This window comes from Ananas comosus, linkage group 11, assembly GCF_001540865.1.
Source record: "Ananas comosus cultivar F153 linkage group 11, ASM154086v1, whole genome shotgun sequence".
Classification (NCBI taxonomy): domain Eukaryota; kingdom Viridiplantae; phylum Streptophyta; class Magnoliopsida; order Poales; family Bromeliaceae; genus Ananas; species Ananas comosus.
The window spans coordinates 9,984,222-9,996,456 of NC_033631.1; the positions used below are offsets into that span (position 1 = coordinate 9,984,222).

At 36.0% G+C, this 12,235-nt stretch overlaps 1 protein-coding gene across 2 annotated transcripts; it reads left to right on the top strand.

Annotated features, from left to right (window-relative positions):
- LOC109716973 (serine/threonine-protein kinase STY8-like) lies at window positions 4,686-11,049 on the top strand. 2 transcript variants are annotated; one of them, XM_020242603.1, is made up of 6 exons: window positions 4,686-5,154; window positions 6,692-6,771; window positions 7,850-8,046; window positions 9,007-9,181; window positions 9,911-10,045; window positions 10,505-10,714. In XM_020242603.1, the coding sequence occupies exons 1-6, from the start codon at window positions 4,890-4,892 to the stop codon at window positions 10,712-10,714; spliced, it is 1,062 nt and encodes a 353-aa protein (XP_020098192.1). In that variant the 5' UTR covers window positions 4,686-4,889. The 2 variants fall into 2 exon arrangements, with proteins under 2 accessions (XP_020098192.1, XP_020098191.1); XM_020242602.1 differs by having other exon boundaries at window positions 4,687-5,154; window positions 6,692-6,813; window positions 10,505-11,049.

The window sequence follows — 12,235 nt, forward strand, 5'->3', positions numbered from 1 at the left end:
AGATGCTTAATCACATTCTGATTCATCTCTCAAATACTACAAAGTCTTAGAGTAACTTAAAAAGATGTACTGAAAATCATGTTCTTGCATCTATACAGAACCTTAAAGTTACTATATCTCTTTGTTTGAGCTATTCAATTTATATGTGTGTGTGTGTGTGTGTGTGTGTGTGTGTGAGAGAGAGAGAGAGAGAGAGAGAGAGAGAGAGAGTCATGATCATAAGAAAGAACTCAAGGGTCTTGTGAGGTGCCTTTCTTTAGGTACATGCAGAAAGAAGGCAAAGATGCCTTCCAATTTGCAGGAGAATGTTTGGGAGGGGGATTCCTTTTAATTTCATCTGTCCTCATGTTGACACATGTGAGCCTTGTTTGTTTCTTCCCTTGTGAACCTTCTTGTCCACTAGAAATAGCTTTAGTGGGACTCTCACTTTCCCACTGATCAATTATATGCAGGCCTCCTTGGGGTGCTTTTTAGCTGGTACCCAAATTTGTTTCCTGTTTTCTACCTTCACATTATTGATCATCTGAAATGTGACTGATACACTGTTATGCTTATGTTCAGAATATTACACAGAAACAGCAGACTGTGGATACAATGGCAATCAGCTGGGAACTTATCTAGCCTAGTCCTGCAGTCACAAATCGGAGTTCAGTCAGAAATTTGGAGTGCCAAGTAGTAGAAGTCAACTACTTGCAACTTGGGAGTTCCGCCCGATTTCCGCTTTGGGCATGCACTTTGCCGCAATAAACATGTTCAACCGGGTTTATTAAGAGCTGAAACATTAGTCTTTTCATTCATATTGAAGACATTGAGAATATTCGACAAATAACCATGGGCATAAATCCTCGAAAAAAATATACATAGATTTTTTTTATTGCATCCTTCGAAGTGAATCGCCCCAGTATTATGCTAGTTACTAAAGAGATCCGTCCAAATGCCTCCTAAGTTGATAGCTAAATCTCGGAATTTTTGTATATCTATCTCCGAATGCTACTTCTCGGATATCAAGGGTCACTGAGAGTCTAATGAGATTTTAACTACGTTTTTTAGCTCTAATATATCATGTGAAATAGCCGATTACTTAGAAAGTTTAAACTGTCAGAGAATAACATTTTAATAATATGTATATGCAGTACAATGACAGTACATCATTTGCGCATTCGAATGGACGTATACGTGTGCCTAATCGACTAATTGCGACAATATTGAGGGGACCAAGCTCAGTCACTCCTAGAAAGCAGGCAACAAGCTATACGTGGTCTCTTGATTCCAGTCCGACCTGCTCTTGCCTGTCTGCTTCGAACCCTGTTCCGGTCCTATCAATTTCTCGACGCCGGAGTTGATCCTTTTCACCTTCTGACTCTTGTCTAATGATCCAAGATGTGGACGTGAAGAACAAAAAATTTAAGGCTTGTTTGGTTCATTCATTTTGAATATGGAATGGGAATCGGTTTGATCAAATCCGATTAATTTTGTTTGGTTCGCATGAATTGGTTTGATATTTCTATTCCGGACTGGAATGTGAATGGCCCATTAGCCTTCAACTTGATTCCGATCTTCTAGGCCGGATTGAGATTTCATTCCGGAAGCCCACTAAGTTCTTGAAGCCCATGTGACCATCTCACCCTCCTTCTCTTCACCCCTTTCTCATCAAAAAAAAAAAAACCCTATCCTCTCTCAAAACTCTATCCCTAACCTACATCAATAAAACTTTTTAAAAATAAATTTGATATTTTTTTGAAAAACTTATTAGAGAATAGTATTATATTTTTCATAAATTTTAAATAATATAAATTTATATTTGAGAGTAAAATTAGTATTATAATATTCTATAATTTTTTTAATTTATACGAACCAAACAATGAAATGTGAATAACTCATTCCAATTTTCAATCCACAAATAAACCAAACGTCTTGAGGAAGTGGGCCATTCCAATTACCATTCCAATTTATTTCCATTCCATTATCTATTCTAATTTCACCCTTGAAACAAACAAGCCCTTATAGTTATTCGGTTCTCTGGCCTTTTTTTTTTTTTTTTCATGATTAAAACTCTTTGAAATTTTTTGATAAGGTTTCTACTTAGAGCTTCTCTTCAATAGCATACAAAAATAATAGGAAGAACATGTTTCAAACTAGAAAAATTTCTTAGGAAACTGATTTTTTACTCCTTTTGGTTTCTGAAATTCCTTTTATTCTAAAAGCTCGTTTTAATTTTTTTTTGTTTTTGTACGGTTATTCTTCAAGGAGAAGAACCCTCACTCATAGTGGCTAATATGCAAAAGAGGGGTTGGTAGGTTTGGCGCATAATCCTGTACTTTGTGTGGAGATGGGCAAGAAACCGCTGACCATTTATTCTTTACATTTGTTTATTTTACGTACATAGTTTCATGTTCCTTTAATTACATTTAGGTTGTGCGGACAGAAGACGCATTGAGAGATTTGTGAGAAATAATGGTGCAAAGCAGAGACACTCGAAGTAGCATAAAAGGGCAACTACATTTTGGCGGCTATTTAGTGAATGACTTGGTTGGAAAGAAATGACGGATTTTTCGGGACAAAAGCAAGCCATTGTAGCATGTGGTTTTAGAAATTCAAGTATTTTTAGGACGGTGGATAGACATCTTTTGCAAAGTTAAATTTGACTATATATTTTTGAACTAAAAAGGAATTTTTACAAGGCCAAACAAATTCTATAGCAATTTATATAATTTGAAATCCGAGTTTGATAGATCCATTTATGATTTAAAACGACATGATTGTGAAACTGATCCAAACAGGGCCTAAACTTAGCATGAAAATGGTCCAAAAACTAGGGATTGATAGATCCATTTAAGAAGCCCATAAATGTGTTATATTGCCTAGTTTAGTATAGTTTGATAATCACAGCTCAATTATATGTAATGGTTTTTTACAAACCTTTGTATGTAGCGTAGGGGCATTTGGGTCATTGTAGGCCCTAGTCATCTGGGCCGGAAACTAGAGATCAGGCCCAATCTGGAACCGATGGCGCGAAGTTTAAAGCAACATGATCTTTAACCAAGTTTGCATCTTATTCTTCTCCTTTTGTTGAGGAAAATTTTCGTTTTACTTATTTCCACCCCACAAACAAAAAAAAAAAAGAAAAAAAAAATTCTACAGTATATGAGGACCAGTATATCACACTGCTCAGGGGGAAACAAGAACTAAGATTAGCTTTTGTCTCACTCTCTCTGTACCATCGAACTGTTCCATGCAATTGCGAAGCAAACATAAACTAACCACAATACATTTAACCTCATATATACAATAATAACACGCAAAATGACCAAAGCACTCACTTGTCACTATTCACAATAGGCTTTTGCCTCCACTGGAGACCATTGGTAATGGTGTTCTATCGGCCAGTGAGGTTATTCTTTGGAGCAGCGATAAATACAAACAAAGTTCACACACACACACACACAAATCCCTTAAAAAGTTGGATTGTGGGGCACAATCTATTTTGGACTCTTAAAACTAATGAAGCTCTGCTATGGCCTTAGATTTGGAAAGGATGATTGGTCCATACACAAATCATTCAAGTCCTGTATCACCCCCTTTTAAACTCACCCAGTTGTGGATATAAGGCTCTCTCTTTGTTGGTATGTGAGAATTTTGGGGTTTGTGAGCTGGTACAATGATTTAGATAGAGACCCCTTGATCACATGTTCCTCTGTGTTAAGTTTTTTTTTTTTTTTTCTCTTTTTTACGTACGGCAAATTATTAAGTTAATTTACTGTGCTCGTTCAGATGTTTACAGAGATCAACAAATTAGTCGCCGTCCCTAGAGCAAGTGGTAAAGAGTTTGGTGGTTGGTACCCGAGGTCTCAAGTTGAATCCTGATTGATTCACATTTTCAACTAAGTTTATTTCTAAATAAAATAAACGAAGTAGGTAGCGTGCTATCCATCTCTAAAAAAAAAAACAAATTAGGCACACAACACTACCTCATGCACGATCTTCAGACTATTGGAAAATAGGGTGTGACATATTTATTGGTGTTTGTACAGTCCAAAAGCTTAAACCATTATGTTTATTCCAATTTTATATATCAATCATTATACGAGATTATTGAATTTTATAAACTGAACCAAATATAGTAATATTATAAATATTACAATTCAGTATTATATTACTGTATTAAACCAAACGCGCTGATGCAACATCAATAGTAATCTCATTTAGAAATCCAAGACATCTGGATATATCGAAATACTCTGTAATATTACATAACTTGAACTAAATGCACCCTACAGTGAGCCAATACCGACCTTCCATAGCGCAAGTGACAAAAAAACTGGTAGTTGGTATCCGAGATTCTAAGCTCAATACCTAGTTGCTTTATATTTTCAACTAAATTTATTTCTAAGAAAAAGAATAAAGCAGGTAGCACGCTACTTTTTACTCTAAAGAAAAAAATGCCAATCGGCCATAATCTAAAAGAAATTTATTTGGGCTTTTACTTTTATTTGCCTGGGCCGCATAAATGAGGGCCAAAATACCCAAAAGTATTTTGGGCTTAATTAAAGATTTAGGCCCTAATGTAATTCGTCCCCGATCCGGCCCATTTAACTGACCCGGTCCATAATCGAATTCGTAGACCAGGTCCGAGGAGACATTCCTCACGAGGACGAGCGAAAGTCGGCGTCGGTAACGCCGAGGATCGTAACCGCTCCACACACCGAGTCCACATCATAGAGTATTATGTACCTCCGAGGTAGGGGGAGGTTAAAAAAAAGGAGGAGAAAAGCGAGCGATAGCGAAATAAGAGAGAGTGTGCTCACATGGAAGTGGGAGCGATTTTTGGTGCCTACTAGGGCAAGTAGGTAAGCAGAAGCGCTTCAGGAAGAAGCTGATAGAGAGCGGAGATGATGAAGGAGGCGGGGGATGGGTTTGTGAGAGCGGATCAAATCGATCTGAGGAGCCTGGATGAGCAACTAGAGAGGCATCTGAGTCGAACGAGGACGATGGAGAAGAAGAAGAGGAGAGAGGAGGAGAGGGGATTGGGGGGAGGGGAGAGGCGTGGGGAGGAGTGGGAGATCGATCCCTCGAAGCTTGTGATCAAGGGGGTCATCGCCCGAGGCACCTACGGAACCGTCCATCGGGGGATCTACGATGGCCACGACGTCGCAGGTGAGATTGGGAATAATGTGTTCGTAATCTCCAGATTCCATCAATTTTTGGTTTTGAATCGATTTTCATATCAGTGTATTCTACTATTTGTTAATTTAGCCAGGAAAGGTTTCAGCTTTATGCCCTAAAGTTTAACTTTTGATCACCATTAAAGCACATTGAAATTGTACTTTTCCTTGAAGCGAAAAGTGGAAAAGAAATTCGCTGCTAACATTTTGCTGTACTGTTTTGGAAGTTTTACTTTAGTTTAATGCTGTTACCCACCAAATCGATCTAGTAGGAAGCAACCAAGGAATAGTATTATCACTTTGCGTCGCGTGCATGGCGGAGGTTAGGTAATCCGTGTTACTCACAATGACGAGAGAGATCACGGAACAAGTACAGGGATTTACCCCTTTAAATAGCAGAGGTGGGCAATTGAACCCATGAATGTCCGGGGACTTGAGACCAGCTCTAATACTAGGTTATGAGTCAAATCAATCTATTAGGGAGCATTCCAGTAATGGTCCTAACAAACACCAGGATCAATTAATCTGATTGGTTTGTTGTGAGAAGTTGCTTTCATGTCATTTTCACTCCCTTTGTGAGCAAGAGTTGAAGCACACTTTTAGAATATCTTCCTTTTGGTTTTGTCAAATTGCATGTTTTAGATTGCGGTTTGTAGATTCGAAGTTGGGCTCGCATTGCCTTGTCGTTAGCAATGCAAAGGTCTTCAACTGATTCCTTTCTCTACCTTAGCTACTGGTGCACTTTGTGTTTCGTTAAAATAATGTTTGTTTTGGAACTCTTATGTGATCCCAACCAACCATTGATTGATAGATAAAATTAAGGAATTTAAGGGCATGTTTGGTTGGAAGGATTTGAGGCTTGGAATGGGAATCAGAATGATCCATTCCCACTGTTGATATTTAGTTTGAGGGAATTGACACTCCGATTCCCATTTCGAGGGGGAATTGTATCCCCCTAAAACGATTCCCTCCATGGAGGTGGGAATCAACTTTGATTCCAGATGGGATTGAGAAAAGAACTTTTTTTCACTAACAATAATTTAAATTCAAATATTAATTTATATTTAATTTTAAATTATGATTTTATATTTGAATTTTGAATTATGGATTCAAAATTTATTTTAATTTCTTAAGTTCAAGTTTAAATTCTAATATAAGTTTGATACTTGAATTAGTTCTAAAATTTAAATTTTCATTTTGAACTTGAATTTGAACTGTAAATTCAAATTGTGAGTTTAAAAATTTGGATTGAAATTTTTATTATGAATTTAAATAGTAAATTTAAATTTTAATTAAATTTAATCTTTTTGAATTTTAATTTGAACATGATTCCGATTCCGATTCCGATTCCGATTCCTCTTCTAAACCAAACAAATTAGAGTTTTTATTGTTACGTTTTCAATTTAGGTCCATTCCTATTCCTCTTCCTATTCCGATTTCAATTCCCATTTTGAACCAAACATACCCTAAAAAGTATTTGATAAGTTAAAACCTTCAATATTTCAATTCAAACTCATCTTTTTTCACAGTGAAATTGCTTGACTGGGGGCAGGAGGGTACCAGGACAGAAGCTGAAATTGCTAAACTGAGGGATGATTTTCTTCTTGAGGTTTCTGTTTGGCAAAAGCTTGATCACCCCAATGTAGCAACAGTAAATTTTCCCCTTGTTTCCTTTTATGCTAATAGGTTTGTTTGGTCATTAATTTGCTTATTCGCTCTCTATCCTTCAACATGCATTTCCACCAATTTTTCAAGCAATTTGCTTTTGTGGTTGATAATAGATTTTGGGTCAAATGAAAAATAAAATTTTCAAAATGAAATTAATTGTTCACTTTTGTGCGAGAAACACATTATTAGATCTGTGACATCTGTCTACTGCAGCTAGAAAGATACAGCGAACAAGCACTAGATGAAAATTAAAATAGATATACTATTTACTAAAGATACTACCAATAACGAGTTGTATATTATGTCTAATTTTGATGCAAGGACAAGTTGTGGGCTTTCTGAATTTTCATATAGAATTTAGTTACCTTATGTCATTTCAAATTACACAGTGTGACTTTATGCCTACACATGATTGAAGGGCTGCTCACTTGGATTTTAAAACCTCTCCTGCATAAAGTGTCACATAATGAATGATGTATAAAGTGCTATCGTTGCAAAACATGTTATAGGGTATTCTGTTTAAAATTTCATAGCTTTTAATGATATGCACTACAAATATACATAAGAAACAAATATTGAAATTGTGACGCTCCTAAAGCATAAAATCTAGCTGCTAGCAAAACATTGTATTGGACTGCATCTGTTTACTCTGTTCAAATAAATTTATTTCTGATTTATAGTTAACAAAGTCAATCTCTCGGCTAGTTGAGTTCCTGCTTGATTTAATAGGTCTTGAAGCTAATTTGTACTATAGAAAATATTGATTGCTTACCATGGTACAAAGCAAATGGTGGTGCCATATGCGCTTTCAGCATAACACAGTTTTTCTACTAGTTTCATCATGTTTAAGAAATGCTAGAAGTATTCTGCTAAAGACTATAGTTGTTTGTGTCATCAACATGACAACGTGTAGTATTCAACATCTCATTTTGAACAATCTGCATATGCTTCTTTCAACCTAAGTAATTTCTTCCTTTTTTTTTTCAAGCAACAATCATGACATTAACTTCTACAAACAGTTCATGGGGGCTGCAACAGGTGTGAGAGATTTAAGCATACAGACAGAAAATGGTAATCTTGTGGTACCAAACAATGTTTGTTGTCTTGTGGTTGAGTACCTTCCTGGAGGTACGCTGAAATCATTTCTTATAAAAAATCGGAGAAGAAAGCTTCCGTTCAAAGTTGTTGTCCAACTAGCTCTTGACCTTGCAAGAGGGTGAGTATCAACCTATCTGCTTTCAATGAGTTTCTAGGTTTATTTCTGGGTCAGCTATAAATTTAGTCCCTGAAATTCGATTCAGATCTCAATTTATTTCTCAGACTTTCAATTGAAACAATTAAGTACCTGAAGTTTGGCCTTGATTTCCATTTCGTCCTCACAGGGTGAAATTGAAATGAAGGTCAAACTTCAGGGAGACTTATTTCTTTTACCAATTTTTTTCCCCTGAATTTGTTGGCATCTTCAGTTAGGCGGCTAAGTTCCTATTTGGCCTGGCTCTCAAACAGCTTTTCTGCTCCAGAAAGAACATTCCTGAAATTAGACATACAAGTAGTCTGCCGCTTTGGCATAAAGCTAAAACGAGCTTTTGATATCCAGAAGCACAAGCTCCAATTTGAAGCTTCTCGTGCAGCAGGAAGCTGTTATTGCTTCATTGAATGAATTTTTTTTATAAATAATCCTATCGATTTTTATAATTGTAAAATTAATTTTTTTAAAAAAATAATTTTAAAAATAGACCTCTAAATGCGGTGAATGATTCACCGCATTCATAACTCCTCATTAGGAGTAGAAAAAGAATAAAAACGGTGAACCATTCACCGGTAAAAAACGGTGAACCATTCACCACTTTTACCATCATAGAAATATAGAAAGAAGTAAGAAAAAGAAAGAAAGCGGTGAATGATTCATCGCTTTTAAAAGCGGTGAACCATTCACCACTTTTATAGGACCATATTTATAAATAAAAATTTAATAGGTCTATTTTAAGAATAAAATTTTAGGAGAAGACTATTGCACTAAAAAACCCTCATTGAATAGCTTTACTCCAACAGCATTCTTGCAGAAGCTGTAGCCAGTCTAAACAGGCCCTTAAACCATGAATTAAATTCTATACTAGCTTTCAACCTTTCAGGTTGTTCTTTGCTTGAAATGGACACATTTTACTTGTTTCCATAGATTGAGTTATCTTCATTCAAAGAAGACTGTGCACCGTGACGTGAAGACTGAAAATATGCTGCTAGACAAAATGAGGACAGTAAAAATTACTGATTTTGGTGTTGCTCGAATTGAGGCTCAAAACCCAAATGACATGACGGGTGAAACTGGAACCCTTGGTTACATGGCACCTGAGGTACACCATCATTAGTATTATAGTTAATCATGTCTTTTCTCTTTTTTAGTACTTTTGCAACTTAAATTGAGTATTCAGGCTGCCCAATGCTGCATATCTGATTTCAGAGAGAGCGGCCTGTATGAGCACTATATGTATGAACAATTTCATAGGCTACTGTAGCATGTAATGATGTAATTCAGTACCTTCCTTGTGCTTTTTTTTTTATTTTAAAAATTTTGATGCTTCCCTTCATCTTAACATGCTGCAAATAAATTGTGACAAGTATGTATCATGTGCCACTAGAAGATAATACAGAACAACTATAATTGTGGCAATTAGGTTGGGAACAACTGACATGAAAATATAAGAGAAAATTGCTTTAGATGGATCAAACATTTCCAGGGTGCACCATGTGTAGTATTAAGATGCAATATTTACTGCTAATCTTTAAAGCGAATGGTCCTTAAGAGCAAAGTAATCAAAATGGAAACAACCAATTACAATTTTCCTGGCTATTGGATAGTTGGTCGTTCCTAGACATTCAAGAAACTTGCCTTTAGATAGAACTAAGTAACCTACAGTATCAGATAATTCATTTTATGAGGAACTTCAAAATACTTGTGTGATTTTGATTAGGTCTTTAAACATTACTGTAAGTAACGGGAAAAATAGAAAAGAAAACATAAGACATAATTTCTTTGTTTTCTCTGATCACCAATAATTTGACATCCTCTGGACTAACTACAGGTTCTCAACGGCAATCCTTACAACCATAAATGTGACGTCTATAGCTTTGGGATTTGTTTATGGGAAATATACTGTTGTGATATGCCATATCCCGATCTGAGCTTCACGGAGATCACCTCTGCTGTTGTCCGACAGGTAACACCATTTTTTCTGCTCACCATTGCCTCGTGAGTCGTGTGTGCTTAGAAGAATGTTTTCTAGCGAAGACAAAAAGCTGTTAAAATCACTAAAACCCTGTTAGTTTTTGCTAATTGAAATGAGACCAAGCAACTTTAGTTTAGTGCAAATTAACGATCTATTTCTTTTTCCCATTGTGATAAGGCCCATAAAGTTTAATTTGAGTTGGAAAGGAAAAAACTTAAACTCACCAACTGTACGACATTATGGTAGATTTCTACGCCAATCCTACTTAACAACATTAGATAGTTAAGTTGTTTCCACCAAATCAAGATTTTGGGGTAAATTGTAACAACGAAAAGAAGTTTATGGGTTCTTCACTAAATCGAAGTTCATGTATCAAAATGTAACTGGGGAAAGGGTTGGTCAGTCTATGTAATAATTTTAACCCAAAAATAGAATGGTCCAAAATTGCAGAACTTGAGGCCGGAGATACCGCGGTGTTGCCCGAGCTCTCTAGCTACCGTGATGAAGAGGTGTTGGGACGCTACCCCGGAGAAGCGGCCCGAGATGAACGAGGTGGTGACCATGTTGGAGGCGATCGACACGTCGAAGGGTGGGGGAATGATCCCCCTTGATCAACCGCAGGGATGTTTCTCCTGCTTTCGGAGACACCGGGGCCCTTGATCTATCTGACAAGAATATCTACAACTAATTAGTATTCCTAAGAACACAATAATTGTTAGCCTATTGTGTTCTTGGTGAACTTGGTTAGTAGACCTAACATAGTAGAAGTTTATGATGTAAAGATTTTGCTTCTCTCTCTCTCTCTCTCTCTTCCAACTTTTTGTGTATGAAGTTTCAGGCTAGTCATTTTAAGTGACTGGCTTTTGAGTAGTGCTATGGATAATTCTACATTAAATTTGTTTTGTTTGGTGTTCTTTTATTATTCTCTAAGACAGTAAATATGAGTAGGATGGGATGATAATTGGGAAGCTGGTGCCAACAATTGAATTGTCAATTGTATTATGCTTGAAAGAGATTTATGGTATGGATAAATTATTGGTTGGACAATCACTACCTTTTTGTTTTTTTTTAATAATTTAAAGGAAATTATTCATTGACTTGACCACTTCAAATCCAACACATTATTCTGAATATAAAATGCTCTTATATTTTCGAATTCTTCTTTACTAGCCCTTCATTTAAATTTCTTTTGATCTCCAATCAAAGTTCTAGGAATCTCTTTAATCCCATGTTTGGCATTTTTGGTCTCGTCTTTTTTGCCAAAAGAAATAAATAAGAGATTAGCATTTGTTTCTCCAAGCTTGGTTTTTAATTAAAAAAAATTTTAAAAAAATTATTGCTCAGTTACAAATATATGAACCTTCAATGAAGTGGACAAGGCCATCAAATTAAAGAAAATGAAAAATCCTAGCCAAATCTTTCTTGTGACGATCTTTAAAAATTAGGAGCGAATTAATAAAAAGCTTTAGATTACTCAACACAAAAAGGAAATATCTAAATATCCTTCGTTATGGTTGTAACTAAATCAATTAATAATTTACTGCTAATGATTAGTTCTCCTCTTAGACTTCTTTAGTCTCCTAATTTGTACATTCACAAAAAGGAAGAAACTTAAAACATCTCATAATCTCACCATATCCCCCAATAAATTATGAAGAGACCATTAAGCTTTTAATAAGAACAAGTAGACCCTCTACTTAGATCCAAACTTAAAGAATCCAGCTGTAAGATTCTTTACTCATCGGCGCCAAGTACCTTCCTGTGTCCAAATTAACTAAACATTTCAATAACCAATACAAGAAGCTGAGTGGAAAGCCCCAGCCCAGGTTCCCAGTTTTTCAGCTGTTTGGTTTGGTGAATCTTACTCTCAAATCAAATCACGAAATTTGGTTGTTGAAACCGGACTCGAATAGTCGTAACTAAATGAGCCAAAAATATGCAAGCTAAGCTAAACTCTTAAGCTGACTCAGTTACGTAACTGCGATTGATTGAGCTAAAGCTAGCTCATTTGATTTCGAGTCGAACTCATGAATCACTCACTTCACTGCGTAGCCTAAGGTACGAGGCCGACGACGACTACTACTACTACTAAGGATTTTATCCGTATGAAATGGTGATAGCATTAGTGTTTTTTTTTTCTCTCTTATAATTATTGTCTATTATACTGTAATATTTTTCTAG